Source organism: Cydia strobilella, chromosome 9 (genome assembly GCF_947568885.1).
Source record: "Cydia strobilella chromosome 9, ilCydStro3.1, whole genome shotgun sequence".
In the NCBI taxonomy this organism is placed as follows: Eukaryota; Metazoa; Arthropoda; class Insecta; order Lepidoptera; family Tortricidae; genus Cydia; species Cydia strobilella.
Window position 1 is genome coordinate 14,473,364 of NC_086049.1, and position 20,552 is coordinate 14,493,915.

Genomic DNA, 20,552 nt, shown 5'->3' on the forward strand with positions numbered 1-20,552 from the left:
GGCTTTCCACTGCCTCTCGTCTCGTCTTTTCAATTTTGCCTTCCAGAATGTTTAGGAAAAAGTTGTCGTTTCGTATCAGGTGTCCTAACATCTTGCCTCTCCTCTCTCATAAACACCCACTTGACCCATTCCTAATACACATTCAAAACAAATACGTGTAATTTATTTACGCGCAATAGCACAAAAATTCAACCGGAGCGCTCTTCACAAGTAATAATAGAGTTGAACCAAATAAAAGTAGGTAATGTAAATCGGTAGGTACCGAAGTTAAGTGAGTTTTCCAATTGCAACAAATTGCTAACTAAACAAAAAACTAGCAAAAAAAGAAAAAAAAATAGCAATAAAGCTTACGATTATCCTAGTTACATTAGAACCTGAGAAAAACCGATAAACGGAACTTACCTGAATTACACTTCCCTATCATCTTGAAAAACTGTAAGTAGTACGATGGTTGTCTTCCGCAGCCTACATTTTCATTCACTGCCGCTTTCCTGAAAACCTTTGTTTATCGCTCTACGATTGGCCAATCACTTGACAGCTACAATTTCGACCAATGAGCGCGAGCCGTTACCGATCGATGTCAGAGCGTAACCACAGAGGAGCCATTGAGAACAGAGGGCCTACCGCGAACCACGTTCGACGTGTTGCCTCGCTGTCGCACTTGTAAATTCGTATGTAAGTGTGACAGGGAGGCAACACGTCGAACGTGGTTCGCGGTAGGCCCTCAGAGTTGTTGTAGATTTTCCTGATGTCATACGTCTAGCGAATGTTGTCTGCGCGATCGATAATACAAATTGGTTTTCGGAGTTTGGGGAGGTCATATTGTGTGAGCCTTTAATGGACGTTAAGGGTTGGTGTGGAAGGTATTGAAAGTAACTGGAAAAGTGCAATAATGGATTCGACTGGTGCGTATGGCGGTGGAAAAGCTGGGGGTGCGTTCGACCCTCAGGCCTTCATTCAAAGACCCCCTGTAATCGTCAGGGCGGTTTGTTGGGTATGTCACTTTTACGTTACACTTGCTAATATAATCAATGAAGCGTATAACATGAACATTACAAAGTTAAAACCAGCTTTATGATTATTTTAAAAAGTTAATAACTTTATTTTTTTGTTATTTCCACGAAAACTCGCACTAATTCCAAATTAAACATCAGTTTTTTACATGATTATTTTAGATAACTAAATCAATTATTTTAACTATAAATATCCCTTAGTGAAGGTAAATATAACACAGCATATCGAACTCTACATGTAGTTGCATATTCTTACATCAGAATGCGCTTTGATGTTGTTACTTGTTTCTGGTCTGGTCACATGATCACCCTTGAACGCGTATTGAATAAGTAAACTTCACGGTAGCTAAATACATAACCGCTATTGTCATAACATATTTATGACCATTGTTCAGGTACATTTGGATTAAAGTTATGTAAACATTTGTTCATAAAAATTATGGTGTGGCCAAGGTCTCATAATAAAAGTGATTCAAATTATGAACTAACGATTATGTATTGAAATAATCTAAATCTAAATCTCATTAATAATAATCTAAATCTTTTTCTAAATCTCAAGCTGCGTTTCTGAATATTTGAAATAATTACATACAGTAAAAAAACGTACAAGCTGGGCAGAGTCGTAATTAAATTAGGTAGGTACATAATTGATTAAAATAACACTTAAAATATAATAATTTTATTTTTATATTTGTAGTCTGAATACCTATTTTATTCTTATATCTAGAACAGACATTTTACTATTTTAAAAATTAATTTTACCTACCTAACTACCTATTATACCAATTTGTAATTTTTATTGTAGGTAGTACTTATAGACTAGTTTTGAAACCAATAAGATAGTTATCAATTTACTTACTTTTTATAAGGATTATAGGTTTGGTAAAAATGAAAAATATGATACACATATTGTGTCTACATATACCTACTTACGTATATGCGGTACGAGTATATGTGTTTAAAGATAAAATTATATTACTTAACATATTAAAACACAGCAGAGTAACTATACCTAAATTACAACTGAGTCATGAATATGAACAGATACATTATATGTTATGACGCACGTTATTAATACCTAAATATTTATCAATACTTACTTCATTAAGACTGTAGGTAATGTAGTGATAAAGAAATAAAAACATTAGAACAACAAATTTTGGTCGCGGCGCGTCTTACTTACGATTTTTGCAAGGCACAGTCATTTTGGCCTGCTGTGGACCTGCTCAATTGTCTCGCATTAAAGCAAGCCGATGGGAATCAAGTTCTACTGACGGCCCGCCACTGTTCCCTAGTTATATAATTACCTATAGAAAGACATCTAGTTCCAGATACATGGTGCAAAGACCAAGCGGCAGTGATACTATTTGTAAAGGCATGCATTAGAATGACCCCTATTACAGCACTTAACCCCACAAATCAATGCAAAGATCACAATTGATACTCTGCATCATAGTTCATGTTTCATTGATAATACAGTTCGTAATATACCCTTTTCGTAACACAGGTTGTACAGGTTCACTTAAAAACGGATCGAAACATGGCGAGCGTTTATTCGACCAGTATTATAGCACTACTAACAGCGGCTAAAAGCATCGATGTTATTGAAAATCGTAGAGCGGGGCTCTACCTAGGTATACGTTTCCGTATAGATAAGTCAACAAGGGAGAAAAGGGAGGCCTTAAGCTAGAAACGAGATCGTATACGTTACATATCAAGGCCTAGATGATAAAGAAATCTTAATGTCAAGTTTATCTCTTGGCTTTAGATAAAACTTCATCCACGCTAATCTTCTTTTGAATGCTTATCACGTCCGATACTTTCCTCCTCATATTCATCAGCCATCAGATATATCGGAGCGGCCGAGGTGCTCAAAAATATCTGAAAACGCACTTAACGCTTTGACAATAGACGCGTGTGTGACTGTACTTACCTATAATTCGTACTTATTGATTTGCAACTTTCACAAAAACGTCGTAAATTTTCAAGAGAGTATATTAATGACGCGATTAATCCCCGGTTTTAGTTAATAATAATAATACGCTACCTTTTTCAGTCGTAGGATAAATACAGATGACTTGTCAAACTTAAAATAACTTATCATTTGTCTGGCATTCGACATACAGTAGTAAGCTAGTGGTAGAGTAGAGCTGACTATTACTCGTAAATGCTTTTGAAATGTAGAGTTTCAAATTACCGGTATGACTGCATTGCACCTTACTAACATTTACTTTGTCTGGTATGGGTACTTACTACAAAACTTTCGAAGATACTAGCATAGATCCGATCGTAAAAGCTGGACGGGCGGACGTCGTTAACTCGTATTTTTACATTTAAAAGTCGACCAACACAGACCTAATATTGGCGCCACACGCGATATGATATAAATAAATAAATAAATATTATAGGACATTCTTACACAGATTGACTAAGTCCCACGATAAGCCCAAGGAGACTTGTGTTATGGGTACTCAGACAACGATATATATAATATATAAATACTTAAATACATAGAAAATACCCATGACTCAGAAACAAACATCTGTGCTCATCACACAAATAAATTCCCTTACCGGGATTCGAACCCAGGACCATCGGCTTCACAGGCAGGGTCACTACCCACTAGGCCGGTAGTCAAATTATATTATATATATTATATATATTTCATACTTTTTATATTCGTACAGTCGGACCAAGCTAACTCTTTATGGCATTTGCAATGAATGACCTCATTAAATGTAATGTCAAATTTCTATGAAACTAATGACGTGTAAAATGACACTCCTAAGTCTCCTAACACTCATTTTGTTCTGTTAAAATCTGTGCAAATTAGTTAGCTTAGATTCGACAGACTAAAAGAAAGAGTGAGAATAAAAGCGGTTATATTACTTTGAATATCAGTTTTGACATTTAGTCGTGTCTTAGACGTGCTTTCTTTGAAGAAGGAAGAACAGTAGGGTAGACTGGCGAATCGGATCACAGGGCGAATCGGATAACGATGAAAAATCTATTGATATTTCAAATACCGCTTTGATATGAGCACACTAAAATTGCACCGTATCACCGTATGTCTCTTCTCTTAGCGTGCGACGTCAGTCATAAGAAATATTTTAAATATAAATAGATTTTTTAATCTGATCCGATTTGCCCCGTGATCCGATTCGCCTCGGGACAGGGACAAACTTCACACCATTCGTTAATTATCACACCAGTAAATTTGCAAGATTAATAATCCTTTGACTATTAAATATAAGCAGAACTCTCGGAAATTACCCCTGACGCGTTATTTTCTAAAAACGCAAATTCATCCAGAAACATTAAACGTTTATCTTTATTGCTCAGTGGAAGGGCTAGCAATCTCGGCCACCTTAAGCAGTTTAGTACCAGCTGTCCTTAATTTTTGCAGTAGATTGGCTGCTCTTAATACCTCGCGCTTACCTTGTTGACTTTTAAAGTTAATTTGTTGCCGAGTTAGTGTGTTAGAGGGGAATTGATCCCCACTCCGGGTCATTCCTGTGTAAAACCCGGTTCACATTTGTCTGACGTGTCGTGTTGTGTTGTGTCGTGACGCATATCGGTTTCATAGATTTAATATGATTGCGTGCACATTTGTCTGACGCACACGTCAGACAAATATGAACCGGGCTTAAATGTTATCTATCGCGATTCAACACGAAAATGCAGCGAGCGTGTTTCATACTCTTGGCGTTATTTGATTAGGAGGTACTGGTTGTTTTCTTTGTATACTTAATTTTTAACTACCCTTTTACTAGGTATTCTAAAGGATAAATGGGATACAAGGAAGTATTTCCAAAATCCGAGTAATATTTATCGGTTAAGTACGTCAAGAGAGTTCTGTTTAAGCCTTAAACTAACGCCCTGCTGATGTGGAAACACCACGAAACTATTCTCTACTTCACTATCCAAGGAAAAACAACTAATAAATGCCTCAAACAGCAAATTATCAATTTATTTTCATCCCCACAGCTCTTCAGCGTGATCGTAATGGGCTGCATATCAGCCAAGGGCTGGTACATCAGCAAGAAGGACGGCAAGGAGTACTGCGCCTACAACGACGACACCAACGCGTGCAACTATGGCGTCGGCATCTCCGTGATCGCGTTCATCGCGTCCATCGCGTTCATTGTGGGAGAATACCTCTTTGAACAGATGTCGTCGGTGAAAACTAGGAAGCATTATGTGCTTGCGGATATGGGTTTTTCGGGTAAGTTATATTTAATCTGACATGGCTTACTTAATGACGATACTCGTACTAATACTTGCAAGGAGTCGGGTTTTCTGTCGTCACGTCCATCGGGTTCATAAGTCATAAGTAATTTATTTACGAAAGATAGGGTATATATACATAGGATGTTACAGTTCACAGTAAGTGAGCCAAGCATTGCTGGAGAATATCTCTTTGAGCAGATGTCGTAGGTGAATGTAGAAACACTATTGATAAGTTATTCAAACTGACATGGTTTAATAATTCTAATGCTTGTAACTATGGCTTCGGCATCTCCGTGATCGCGTTCATCGGGCTCATTTTAGGAGAATACCTCTTTGTACAAATGTCATTGGTGAAGACTATATAGAAAGCAAGCTGGGGATATAAGTTTCTCTGGTAAGCTATTTTTTAACTGAGATGGTTTAATGACTATATCTACATGCGTGCAACTACGGAATTATTTATTAGAGCATATGCTCTAATTATGTCTTCAAAAACTGGACAGGTACAGCAATCTACAAAATAATAATGAATAATATTAGGGGACATCTTACACATGTAATATGTGTACCTAGCCTCAAACTAAGCAAAGCTTGTACTATTGGTGTTAGGCGATGATATATATACTTATATAGGTTTATAGATACCTACGAGTATATACATAGAAAACACCCATGACTCAAGAACAAATATTTGTGTTCATCCCAAAAAGAAATGCCATTAGCGGGATTCGAACCCAGGACCATCGGGTTACCAGGCAGGGTCACTACCCACTAGGCCAGACCGGTCGTCATATACATATCATCTAGAGCGGTACTGTCATATTAAATTTTGTAACCCCAGTAAATTCACTGCCATCTGTCGACACACTAAAACTAAAAATAAATATTTATAAAAATACGATAAAATGTATTTAAATATGGATAAATGATTTTTTTATTTGCATTAATTATTTTTATATGATTTTGACCCATGTTCTTTCACTGGTATGCGTTAAAATTATAAATAACAAACGAAACAGTCAACGCCCTCTATACGAGTGTAGGCCAAAACTAGTGGCGCCATCTGATCGAGAATCAAATTTTCGTGATTTTCGAGGCACGTTTTTTCCTTAGACTGTATCCATCTATTACGGAGTTATATCTATCTTTGATATTACGGATATCATGGACACATTATGAATCAATTCATTTTTATAAAGTGGCCATGTATTTTTGCGGTGGCTGGGTGTACATTACGTATGTGATTCATGTAATCGAGTATATGAAACTTTCTGATAAGAATCATTTTGCATAAAAGTCCTCACCAATACTGGTGACATTCGGCATGTTGTTGTTATAACTGTTAGTAATGTTAGTATTTATTGCGCCTATAATACTATTACTGGCGTCGGTATTGTGTCCATCTACCATCAACACCGATATATACTTAGTCTAATACATAATATTATATACCGATACACCTACATTTCTCACAAGGCTCAAGACAAATTGAATTTTTGGCGCCAACGCCCCTATTAAAGCCTTTCAGTGGATCGTATAAATCTTTTCTGCGGCTTATATAAGTTGTATAACATTTATTGACCCTGTTTGCTCAGGGTATCTCGTTTTTATCACGCATTTTGTAAGAAAAAACTGTTTGTTAGGTACGGATTACTTTACATTTAATAGCTCAATAAACTAAGCAAATATGACGTCAAAAAGGATTTCCACTTTGCGTAATATATCATAGGTATATCGTATTTTCGATTACAAGCAGAGAACTTAACTTCATACGTGCACGCAATTTTTATTGTACAAAAAACTTTCTAACACGGAACTCACTTATGAAGTTTTTTCTGACTCAAAATCGTTATCACTTCCGATCCAGACAATCAGCAGGCAATAGATTACTTCGCATGTTTTCTAAATTGTGTTTTTATTTTATTTCGTGTCACAGGAACCTTTATTTCCCGTACAAAGTCCCTTTTCTGGGTGAATATATTGTTACTTACTAAATTGAATAAGTTAGTTCTTCGATTTTTAAATGTTATGTATATGAATTGTACATGCGTGCTTATAAAAAGAGTTATAAATCAATCGGATTCTAATTTGTAAAAGGCTATACTATTGTTAGACTCGTTACACCGATCAAACTATACACTATGTACAGTCAATGTACAGTTAAAATTAACACTGACTGCGTTTATTCAGGACAGTGTTGCAAGTGTTGCAACTAGTATTTTTAGCTCATAAGTATGTTGTGCGATCGCGTCATGGTAAACATTACATGGTAAACACGTAGTTATCTTTGAACATCGATCAAAAGGGTTTTGGGATATCAAAGTTTTTACGCAAAATGTAGGACCATTGGGTGCGTATTGAAATTATAAAATAGAGGACGTTCATTTTGTGATTTTTAATACAAATGAATGATGAAAATGAATGATGATGATGAATGAATGAATGATGATGAATGAATGATGGATGAATGTGATGATGTTGAATGAATGAATGATGATGATTGAATTGTGATGAATGATGAAATGAATATAAGGGCGTCCGCTAGCTGGCGGGCTGGCTGGGGTGCACAGGCGCCAGCACCAGTTAGATTGCTCATACTATTTTTCGTTAACCCACTCGCCCGCTCCGTGCAACCGTGCCAGCTAGCGAACGCCCTTTGACAATTTTAAGAAAAGGTTTATTAATTTTGAAAGGGGTTATTAAGAAAAGGAATTATGAAGCTACTTGAAATATCTAAAGTGGTGATATCTTGAAAGGTCAAATCAATTTACCACAGCGTTTCGAATCATGACGAATCGATTGAATACCTACGAGTAAAAGTAACACCTACGTAAGTAATACAATCTCTTGACTCAAGAAATTCAATCCATATTGAATTTGATATGATTATTACCTACATATATTACCTACCGTTGTCTTCGCCGATACGAAATGAGAGTGCAAAATATAAAAGGAATTAAATTAGAGCCGTCTAGATAATTATTTCCAGCTCGTTGAAAAAAAAAACAACGTATTTGATCTAGGTTCTGGAAATTCTATTCCGTGACCCATTTTCATTGTTTTTTTGTATTCATTTCTGAATATAGCGGATGTTCTCGCTGACAACGTCAATTAAACGAGAAATATCACATTTAAAATTTATAGTTGCCTTCATTAGTAAGCAGTTAAGTACTTATTTATGAATAGGTAGGTATATACCGACTCGACGATGCTTGAGGTTTTCATCATCCTAATGAATATTAGGCGGTACTCATGCCTACACCAATTATTTTTGGCAGATGACAATATGAGATTATGATGTTATAAATGATATCATGTTGAAGACGAACGAAACCAAAATTCCAATTATTTCTTTCAGCTTTCTGGGCATTCCTGTACTTCGTCGGCTTCTGCTATCTGGCTAACGCATGGGGCAAGACCGACGACCCACCAATTGGGACTGCCAACAACATGCAGGGAGCTATCGCCTTCTGCTTCTTCTCAATCTTTGCCTGGGTGAGTCATACACACTTACACAGTGAGGCAAGACCGAATACTCACCAATTGTGGTCAAATTCATGTTTTTCTTTTTGATCTTCATCTTAGTGCGTCATACACATACCGACGATTCACCAATCGACACCTTAAAATTTTTGGCCCTAAATTATAGTTTGTTGTGGCCTGACTTATGTTATGTTAAGTAAATATAACCGCTTCATTTAAGTACATTCTAGCTAGCGTGCTAGGTAGCGTCGTATAAAACCATCGGAACCTTTTATAGTTTGATTTGTTTGCGCGCTGACCCTAAGTGCCAACACAGTGAAGCTCTCACGCCGGTCTTCCGTGTATATCCCGAGATGCTAAAATTCTAAGTGCAGCACCAATAAAATATTCCTGAATTCTCCACAGGTGGGCTGCGCGTTCTTCGCGTTCCAACGCTTCCGTGTCGGCGCGGACTCGGCCTTCGCGCCGGCGTACGAGGTGGAGGGCGCCGTGGGCAGCCCGGGCGGCTTCCCCGCCTACCCCGGCGCGCCCGACCCGCAGCCCGCCTACAGCGAGCCGCCTTTCTCGCAGCGAGACCAAGGTAATGCGACTATTGTCCGCTAGGTGGCGCTGGATCGGTCTAAATGAGTTCTACATCGCGCGAACCGTGTGTCATGCTAGAATGGCGTCAGGCGTCACCAAGGTAAAGTGACAATTGTCCGCTAGGTGGCGCTGGATCAGTTCTACTCTACATCACTAGACTTATATTGACTGGGATATAGACCGTGATTACCTTTTGTATTATTTATGAGCTATATATTTCGACGCAGTTACATGCACCATGTTTACGGGGGTTCAGTCACCCGTGAACATGGTGCATGTAACTGCGTCGAAATATCGGGAACTCATAAAGAATACAAAAGGTAATCACGCCCTATATCCCGGTCAATATAAGTCTAATAGTGAAACTAAACGTGAATCATTAAAAACTCTACATCTTCTTAGAGTGCTCACTACATACATAGATAAATCTCATTCATAACTAATAATAATAAGTTTTAAGCGACCTAATTTAAAAATAACTTATTAGTAATAAAATTTAAGCTTAATACTTAAAGTATTAGGTTTTAAGCGAGTTATTTAATGCGTTTTACCATACCTCCCATACAACTTATTGATATTAAGTAGGTAAGGAATCTGATATATGGAGTAAGCTTATTTCTCTGTGCTATTGTGCTGTTACATACTTCATTCTAGAAAATTTTACTACTTACTAGTCCCTTCGGCCTGTGTCTGGCGGGTCTCCCACGCTATATGTTTAGTTTGAAATTATATTAAATTAACAGCCTAATTTCTAATTTCCAGGAAACATGGACTACACTGCCCCGACCTACTAAAGCCTGCGGTTCGCTCTTGTACTTCTTATTTTACACTCGACGCTGCAGTTAATACCTAAATTTACTTTTTCCAAGCTGTACTTAATCAAAGAAAAAGTGAAAAGTAGGTACGTACAGTCTCATCCAAGTTACAGAAAATATCTGCTATACACACTTCTACCACTACTTTATTGTACAGCTATGCAGCATGGATGCATTTTGAGTCCGACTGTACGGTACGGCCATTATATATTTGGATTGCCTATATATACCACCAATAAGGCCCAAATTGCCTATCTGGGACTTAAATGTAAATCTTACATCTATTGTGGCGTCAAAGAGATATTTAAACATTGTGCGTTACATTTTGGTGCCCGACTTTGATTTAAAGTTGGTTACTTAATGCGGTCGTCCATACCATTTTAACACGTCCATCTTTATTTTATTTGATCTAATTTAAATATTACGTTACTTTGATGTTCCCGCATATGTTCTCCTGAATTTATAATTTTAAGTTTTATTTATTTGTATTTACAATTTTATAGAAATAAATAGTATATATATGTATATGAACCATGTATCGCTTCACAGTACCTGCTTGTAGGTATGTATATGTACGACAATATTAACCAATTATTTATGTATTGTAAAATACCCTATACATATATGTGTAAATAACATAACTCGAATACCTTTACAAATCCGTGGCTAGTGATATCATGGGAAATCCATGTTAATTCGTAATTATGCATTGTTTTTAATTTATTTTTCATTTTGCCTTTACAACGCAGGAAAGGGACGCAATTAGCATTCCTTTCTCACAACTGTTATGTTTGACCAATGTGACATTTAAATTTAGGCATATTTGTGTTTTATTGTGATACTATTTATGTGTATTATTTTGTTTTTATTTTAATGCCCCATCGTTTACATCGTGCCATGTCTATAAGCTTTATTGACGAATAATTCAACTTTTATTTTAGTTGAACCTATATTTGACTTTTAATTCGATTAAAATGAGGTTAAAGGAAATTCCCGTCAACGAAATTTTATTTATCACTTTTGAAGTGTATTTTTAGATCTGATAGGAATAAATGCAAAATAAAGTATCAAGTGCATTTATATAATTAATAAAAATATCTCAATAAAATAATCAAGCTTGCAAACTTATTAAGAAAAGATATGCTAAGTAGGTAAATTGATCTTATAATGGCATATCGATGTACCTATATCTTTTATTTAATCATACATTTTAACTATAGTATATTAGGTTATTTGCATATATAATTCAAAATATACACTCACATTCTATTTTAAATAATTGGCAACATATTGCTTGTGTCATGTCATGGTGTTTTAAAATTAAAATCAATTTATTAAAATGAGTCTCATTTTGATCTGCAACAGTATTATATACATAAACATATAAATGCTAAGCGCTTAATTCAAATACATAGTATTTTTTTAAAGATGATATTTAGAATAATGCTATCTCAGTAGTGTGGTTAGGCAATTATAAATCATTATTCTGGTATTAAAATGTGTTAAAAAATTAGGTAATATAAGGGTAATGCTATTCTATTGTGAGATATAAATACTTCTTATTATATGCATGTAAGGTATTAAACTGTCAAAAAATAAATTAAACCAAAGACGAGTGAAACTTAATAAGAAGTTATCCACATACAAAGATTACAAAGATGAGTATTTCCAAGTGTCAATAGCTGGCGGTTCTTTAGAAAGAGGTCTCTCTTATATACTTATTACAGTTACTACCTATTATGTATTGTAATTATTTATTACGAAGTAACCCATTTGTACGCATTATCAGTATTACTCGTCTTTGAAAGTCACTGTGTTACTCTTGATTCTAAACTGTAGAAATAGACAAGTATGTGTGTTAGTTCCACTGCCCGCCGCAGCGTACGGCGTCGCTAGTATCGGAGTATATACGGGTTGAATGTTGTCGCTATAGATGCTATTTCCAAGTATTTATGTAAACACCTTAAAGTCTAGGCGAGCTAAGATTAAGTACAAAATTAATCCAGAATTTTGATTATAACTGCCCGTTGTAGAGGTCGGCTTAGGGTTTACCAAATATCCGTAACATTTTGAAAACACCTTACTGTCAAATTTACCACTTGTAACAAATGGAGAATAAATCCCAGTTGTTACCATTAATATATTCTGTTGGTAACAAGTGGGATTCGTAATATAAAACGGACGAAATATATACTCTGGGTTCTGCGCCAACAATATGGCAGGATTCAAATATCTCAAAAAAAGTAGGTACCTACACTTCTCGGTCATATAAAAATAGTCGGTATATGAACTTGATGATTTTGGTAAACTGGCAGCTGTTTTGTCACTTCCATATTAGCTTGCACTGTTACGTCTGTTACTTGTAAAAAAGTTTTATCAATACATTATTGTCACTATAGCTTGGGTGTACTCATCTACAATGTACGATGTTGTTGCCTACGCTTCGCTTTCATGGTACAGTCAGCAGTAAATATATAGTGACGGCCAAAGTGGCCAAATATCACACATCCTTATTTCTATGGAATGTGTTACCATATATTTAGCCACTGGCCGTCACATATACAAGGTGTAACAAAAATAGTAGAGAGCCGTTTAAGCCCCATCCGTATCGTAAGGGCGGTATCGTGTTTAGATTTAGAAAAAGGTGAGAGAAAAAACTTTTGGCGCGAAAAGTAGGCTTTTGGATGGAGTCGGCCGACGAAATTTTTTTTTTGTCACAAAAAATTTTCTGCTGTCCTAATCAGAACACAATACCGAATATGCCCTTACTAAACGGATCCCCACTATTTTTATTACATCCTGTATATTTGATTTTGACTGTAATAGAGTACATCTAATCTATGTAAGTATAGAGTTTTTAATCATATCAGTCAGGTATGTAAGGGCATAGGTTAGTTTAGTATTAATTCTAAGGCGAAATATGGAGTTTTGACATGTATTTCTGCTCCGTTTTCGACCTTAATGCACTAGCAATAAAAATGAAGGTAGTTTTTACCTCTGAGTCAGTTCAGCAGTGAATTCTCATTAGGGACACTTGCATTTGATTGTTTACTTTGTTTTTATTATATCAAAACAGAAATGCCGGGTCGGGAGTCAAAACTTACAAAGGGCATCAAGTAAAAACCTTAAAAATTACACTAAATACAGTGGAACCTCGATAATGCGAAAAGGAACGAGGACGTTAACACGAAATGTGATGCTATGTTTCATTTTCATTAGGAAATAGGGTGCGTTGGGGTAAGATTGAACGGGTTTTTCATGAGGGGTGAGACAAAAATCCTTCGTATGCCGAACCATTACGTACGACTTTTCATTTTACCCCGCATGAAAAACCCGTTCAATCTTACCACAACGCACACTATGAAAAAGATTTTTTAGTATCTCTTGAGATTCGTGTTATAGTGGTTCCACTATACTTGATTTGATATACCATACGGGTAAATAATAAAGAATATCCACGAGCACCATATACAACTGCGATTTCCGAAATAAAATCCGTTATATATGGCGCTAAGTAACTCCTCTACGTAGTTAAGCAGTCTGTAATATTTACTCGTAGTAGAATTAAATTAATGCCCTTTTAATACATGATTGATAGTCGTTATAGTATTTGCTTAATTGTAACAAATTCTTCTGTAACTATAACGGAGATTTAGACAGTACATGTAACCTAGCTGTAGATATGTAACACATGTTGGTGAGAATCTGTTCTGACGATAATAATAAAAAAACTATTAAACAAATGGAATAAAACAAAAAAATATTGTAATAAGTGTTGAATATTAACGCTAAATCGTTCAGTGTTTGGTGAGTACTTAATGTTAAGATAGATATGTATAAAAGTTCGTTTACAACTTTACACTTATCTTGTTATTTTGTCTAAAACCAAAGGAATTAAATCGATACCAAAGGTTGCCGAACTGAACTAAGAAATGATTGTTAAAAACCGATCCTTATGTAAAAGCTTTTAAAAATCAAACTTGAATAACAGTATAGAATCTAAATGAGCATTTCTTCGTTCCATTTCTGGCTGTGCAAGGACCTAAGTACCCTATTAAGTTTTATTTTTCCATAGTCCTAACTTCTTAATAATTGTTGTGAGTGCACATTTAAATTTAAATGTTGTTTGATACAGAATGTAACAGAAATTGCGTTAATCTAATAAAGACACAGCACGAACAATTTCGGACCGGCCATTTCATATCTCTTATCACACTTGCAGAATTATATTTCAGTCTCGCCCGGCGGTCAATGTCACTGTGCGAGCGGTAAGCAATATAATTATGCGCGTGCGATAGAGATAAGAAGAGATAAGAAATGCCAGGGTTAATGTATGAAATTCTTCGTTATTAGCGTCCTTGCTTTGAAACATGGTAATAGCTCGCTTAGACTTAGTTTAGATTAGCAAGAACTTGCATGCAATTATCATTACAATGCTACTCTACCATTACACCTTACATTAGTACTAGTCGTCAATGTAACGTAAATTGCATGCAAGTTTCCGGCTAGTCTAGGCCTCGCTTTAGGTTCATTGTAAAATATACCTACGCCCTTTTTTTTCGAATTTTGTATCAAGAATCTGATCTTAAAAAAGTTTTTCAACCTGGACGGAAAACAGGCATAATTATTAATTACCCTAATTAAATTCTATACAATAATCATTCTTTGATATTAGTATACGAGTATATATATATATATATATATATATATACCTATTAGTCTCCTTACATCGTGAGAATTAAAAGGGAATATTGTAAGAAAAATCCTATGCCTAACTGAAATTGTTATAACAGTTTTCAGAACCCAGATTCTGACTATTTAGGATATTGAACTGTGTCACATCACAGCGATAAACATACCTACAGTCACAGACGCCCGATTATTGTTTGACCCAAATTGATAAGCAAGGATTGATTATCTTATAGTCTGTATATAAATTAATTTCCTGATACATTTAATGATTCAGGTACAGTAATGTTATGGCAAAGTCGATCTTCTATTTCTTGGGCATTGTATCAAACGGTTATTTACAGTTTAATATGTGCACCCTTCCATTATGTTAAAATGTAAGTGTTCAGTAATGTGCATATGAAATAAATTGGGATGATAGATACTGTCAATTTGTGTTTTTATTTTGTCACCATATAACATGATTATATCAAATTTTCAATACATTGTCGGTTGTCCGTATAAATATTGATACCTAAATAAATAACATTTTTATTTTATTATTTATTTATAAATATTAGATTTCCAATTGCATGGCAGTAACGCCATATTAGTCGATAACCGATAAAAAATATGTTTCGTTGTTTGACATACATTGTTACAATTTGCTAAGCGTGGCCGTGCACCGCTGTGGGGTCGTCGATCTTTATTTGAACATGAAGGAATTAAAAAAATGTTGTCAAATTTATTACAGGGAGAGAGGAATTGAACAATAGAATAAAATAACATCTTATTTGATTTCTTTTTTTAATCACCAACTTTCGACACATTTTCTTACAATAAAGAATTATCACAAAAACTGTAATAACTGACGATTCACAGAATCTAATCAAATATGCAATGGGAAGATCTTTAAAATTTTAGCAACTTGATGTCCAAATTGAAAACTGAAGACTACGCATTGCTTACAATTAAAATTAAAAGCTACAGCTACAAGGCAATTAAAGTAACTTAGAACCTAAAGGTAGTCAAATTGTTCAAAACTAGGCTCAAGTATAGAACACTGGGTAATTTAAAAACAGAATGATCTTCTATTTAGCTTTACATATTACATTAACTACACGGTAAAACAAAAATGATGTAAGTAAATATTGAATTTCTATTTTTCTATTGAGTTTTTTTAAAACCTCTAACTTTAACTGGTACGATACGTAGACATTAAATTAATGTTATAGCAATGTTCTACAACATTAATTTTATTATTCCTGTAAACATATTCAGAACATTATTAATCAAGCTTGAAAGCTGCCATCTAGCGGAATTTTCGCGTAACTTTTTCTAGGGCAGGTAGGCGCCATTTTTAAACATGTTTTGAGCCAGCTATTAGGATGACGCAATTACTCGGTATCTCACGTCAGACAAGATATTTTAAAGGTCTGACGTAACAAGTCATTCACCCTATAAAGCTCAAATGTGTTATACTTGGTTATACTAACATAACATGTTATGAATAGCTGAAGTGATTAGAGACGAACAAAAACTGACTGAATGTTATTAAAATTAGTATATTTTTGCTCAGTCATTAAGGTGGATATTTGCAAGAATTGTTCTGTTACTAATGTTCATTCCAAACAACAACAATAATATTACCAAGGTCATCCTTACACCATAAATGGTAAAGATTGTTAGGAGTTAAGCAAATGATATGATTTTTTTTCGTTCATGTAACGAAATAATACAGTGATGTATCCTTGTCAGGCCCTGTAAACTATTTTAAATTAAACACTCGTAAAGCCAAAATTGTTGTCTTCCATGTTTTAGGGTGACCATTAACACAAACATTCAAAATTTGGAATTATAGAAGCTATAGAAATAGATAGTTAAGACAGTTCTTGTTGAATGCTTCTATAAATCAAATAAAATACTAAATTGGATTCACATTTATGACAATCTAATTTAAATTGTGAACTGTTTAAGAAGAGGTCAATGTTTTGTACATATCACCAAATGATTGAACTTAATACTAAGCTATTTTTTAACTTAATAAACAACTTAAGAATAATATCACTATTACCAGTACAGGAACTGAATGAGAAGTAAAAGCAACATTGCTTCAGATCTAGATTTCAATAAGAGCCCCCCACACTAGTGTCTTCCGAGCGTGGGCATCCAGTCAGCGCTATGGAAAATGGCGTCGCTGCGCAGTTGCGCCAACGTTGCGTCGAGCAGCAGCCATAGAGTTGACTAGACGCTGACGCTCAGGAGACGCTAGTGGGGTGGCTCTTTAAACTGGCAAAAAAATATTAAATTATAAAAATGCACTTTTAGTGCCAAGTTATACAATAATGTAATGGGCTTGGTTGTCACTATTTTTCCTTATCTTATCCGATAATTATGGCTTACATGAACTACAATATTTACATAACCCTTACTTGCTAGGGCCACCAAAGACAACCAAATTAGGTGCATTCCACGAGAATGTCCCTTACGAAATGACGTTCTTCTAATTGTTCTGAAAAGGCTGAGAAAATGATATTGGGTCTGGTAATATTTCATGAATGCTAACAAATTGGCAGTATATTCTGAAGCTTTACGGATTTGATTGATTTAGCTGCCATACAAGGCAAAAGCATTTCGTAAAGGACATTCTTGTGGAATGCCCCATTAATAGACATGCAAAGTTCAAAAGATTATAAAAACTTAGATGGACTCTAGGTATTGTAATTGTCCAACACCACCAAGGATCATAGTGGCTAGCTACTCTAGCTAGTGAAGAGTTTTTTTCAAAGCTTAATACTTTCTTTTAAGTTTTATATGTCTATAAGTTTCATTGTCTAAACACTAAACTACGAAACTTAAAACAAGTAATCTTTTACTCTCTTTGAAACATGGTTTTAATACACTTTACACATTAACTGCAATTATTTAATTAAATATTTACTAACATACTTTTTGGGTTTTTATGGTTCCGTACCCAAAGGGTAAAAAAACGGGACCCTATTACTAAGACTGCACTGTCTGTCTGTCTGTCTTCACCAGGTTAAAATATAGACCGTTGTATCTAGTGAAATGTGATAGCTAGACAGTTGAAATTTTCACAGAATGTATGCATGTATTTCTGTTGACGCTATAACAACAGATACTATAATAAAAACAGAATAATATTATTCTGTTTTTATATTTAAGTTGGGCTCCCATACAACAAATTATTATTTTTGCCGTCTTTTGCGTAATGGTACGGAACCCTTCATGCACGAGTCCAACTCGCACTTGGCCGGTTTTTTTTTGCACTTGAGGCTACAAATGGAATTACTTATTTAATTATTACAGAAATCCTCACTAGGATTATATCAATGCTATCAAAAATGCAGTGCAATCTGACTTACCCTTTAGCCACACTAAATTACATTAAAACTTGCTATAATAGAATCCTGAAAAATATTTCATCTTGAATGGGAGAAAATATGAATAGAGAGAGTAACATTGCTGTGCTTGTATATTCCACTATGAGATCTCTCAAAGTTCCAGGAAAGAAAACCTTAAGTAGTGTTTTGGGGGTTTCATTTCAGTTTACAAAACATGCCTTCAAAGACTAGCATGCTATGCAGAAATTCAATCACATAATTTCTCTATAATGACTAAAGAATTGGCAATATTCAACTTAGCATGATAATCTGGCTACAGGGTAAATGTAACTGCATAATTACTATTTCCATAATAAGCTATCAATACTAATACTCTAGTCAAGTGTCCTCACTTCATGCAGTTGTAAAATAAAGTTGTCAAACAGGCCTGTACCTAGAGAATCCTTTGGTAGCAACTAACAGTGTAATCTTCTCTAGGCCCTGCCTGTTGGCCTGTACTACTTTTTAGCCTTAGCCGAATGCCCCTGCTTGTTCGGAGGGACCCACCTCAATGCCGACGGGTCTACACACAGCCGAGGCTTCTTGAAATGAGAGCTAGCAAGCTGCTCTGCAACTATTTTTGGAGTAACACAGATCACATGCTGGCCCTTCCAGTATTTCACCATATTCATAGACTGGAGCGTAGATATAATGTCTGTTTGTGATATTCCTGTCATTTGACTGAGATCTTTGATGCTCAATGTGCCCCGACTTGCACTCAACACTTCCAACAGCACATAGGACCAGTATGATCGGTAACTGAGCTTGCCGAGGTCTGACAAAGGCTTCTCTGGACTACCAACTACTTGCTCTAATCTTGAGAGCTCATAGCTAAATGCAATCAGCAGCTTGCCGTACCCTTGTCTCTGGTATGGAGGTAGGGTAAGTATACAAGCTACATTGTTACCTTCAGGGGAGTCCTTCTCTTTTGAAAAGTATCCGACTAGGTGGGCACCCTGCTTGTCCACTTCACACAAGATATAGAATAAGAACTGCTCTATATCAAAATACAATGTTTTATGGTCTAAAAATAACTTTGCTAGTAAACATAGATTTTGGCAATAAATCTTATGCTCTTTCCCATCTGCTTCAAATATTGCAATGGTGCCTTTTCTGTATATTTCACTGCCCTGTGGTTGTCTTGCTGTACACTCACTTAGATGGTACCTGTATGTTTTCTCCATTCTCATATATTTTAAGCAGTATTCACATATCCATAGTTTAGACTGTTTGCCATATTCATCAGGATAAGGACTAAAATACCAAGTATCAATCTCGTATTTTCCTATTTGAATTTTATCGATGTATTTGACTTTCGTGATGGCTTCATGCTCCTTCTCGAGTGCAGCGGTCGTGGGGTCCATTTCTGCATAAGACTTCTGGACGTGGTTGATCTCGTCATGTTTACGTTTCTGATTCCGCGTTATCTTCCGGCCGGACTTGTCGGTGAGCAGGTGGTCGGAATTCAAATTGTTATTCGACTGCTCGCACATGTCAAACCTATCGGACATGACGCGATGGCGGGAAACCCACTCGTCGAGCCTTCGGTCGTAGCCCACATAGTGCACATAGTATTCGAAGCCGGAGTCCGCGGCGTTGTACCGCGTTTGGATTATCTCCGCCGGGTGCCATGACTCATCTGAACGCCGCACTAAATAATGCTCTCCTATGTCAAGGGGCTGTTCTTGTGTCGATTCCGAGTCTTCCTGATCTGCACTACGACACTCCGGGGTTGGTAATTCATTATTAACAATGGGTTTTTCCAGTTCTTTATCACCTTTAGCCATAGTTTTTAAAAATTTGATAGTATCACGCAATACCGCGCAACTACCGTTGTGGCTACTGCAGCCATAGTACAACCAACCATAGACTATAGAGCGAAGCAGCGCAAATCAACGACGCGCAAAAAACTGCCGCAATAAAAAAAATACAAGACTAGAGTACGCCTTCACTACACATATTGTTACCGGTTTTTTAAACTTTACCGATTATAAACAAACTTTTATTTTATTTACTGTGAATATAGTAACTGAATTTTAAGTCATATATTATTTTTTGTAATATTATTGTAACGTAAATAAATATTTATAATGACCAACATCACGACATATTTTTGTCTATATTAAATAAATAAAAAGAAACACAATTTGTCTATGTCTGCTGTCAGTGTTACTAGCCTTGAAGTTTTGGTATAATTTGAGGGAAAATAAAATATTCATAATACCACCACAATAGTTATCTTCAACATTAGTTTTCTCAATTTAACACATTTAAAAATTACATTTATTATACTTAATACATTTTCATTATATAAAAATAATAAAGCGTACAAATGCACTAATAATTGATTGAAATTG

The 20,552-nt window shown here is 35.5% G+C and overlaps 2 protein-coding genes across 2 annotated transcripts; one reads left to right on the top strand and one right to left on the bottom strand.

The window, feature by feature from the left end:
* Nucleotides 1-731: 731 nt before the first annotated feature.
* Nucleotides 732-13,341, top strand: LOC134744413 (synaptogyrin). Its single transcript, XM_063678223.1, has 5 exons — nucleotides 732-994; nucleotides 5,001-5,238; nucleotides 8,602-8,738; nucleotides 9,132-9,306; nucleotides 10,071-13,341. Exons 1-5 carry the CDS (start codon nucleotides 893-895, stop codon nucleotides 10,100-10,102), a joined length of 684 nt encoding a protein of 227 aa, XP_063534293.1. The 5' UTR covers nucleotides 732-892; the 3' UTR covers nucleotides 10,103-13,341.
* Nucleotides 13,342-15,581: 2,240 nt separating this feature from the next.
* On the bottom strand, nucleotides 15,582-20,103 carry LOC134744347 (histone acetyltransferase KAT8-like). Its single transcript, XM_063678121.1, has 2 exons — nucleotides 18,062-20,103; nucleotides 15,582-17,739 (listed from the first exon to the last, which is right to left on the bottom strand). Exon 1 carries the CDS (start codon nucleotides 19,980-19,982, stop codon nucleotides 18,654-18,656), a length of 1,329 nt encoding a protein of 442 aa, XP_063534191.1. The 5' UTR covers nucleotides 19,983-20,103; the 3' UTR covers nucleotides 15,582-17,739; nucleotides 18,062-18,653.
* Between the last annotated feature and the right edge of the window lie 449 nt (nucleotides 20,104-20,552).

What these genes read in the sequence shown, in the direction of transcription:
- LOC134744347 (XM_063678121.1), bottom strand. Translation starts at nt 19,982, where the DNA reads ATGGCTAAAGGTGATAAAGAACTGGAAAAACCCATTGTTAATAATGAA.
- LOC134744413 (XM_063678223.1), top strand. Translation starts at nt 893, where the DNA reads ATGGATTCGACTGGTGCGTATGGCGGTGGAAAAGCTGGGGGTGCGTTC. An exon ending in TCGTCAGGGCGGTTTGTTGG is followed by an intron (nt 995 to 5,000) that starts GTATGTCACTTT and finishes TCATCCCCACAG; the next exon opens with CTCTTCAGCGTGATCGTAAT. An exon ending in TCTTCTCAATCTTTGCCTGG is followed by an intron (nt 8,739 to 9,131) that starts GTGAGTCATACA and finishes AATTCTCCACAG; the next exon opens with GTGGGCTGCGCGTTCTTCGC.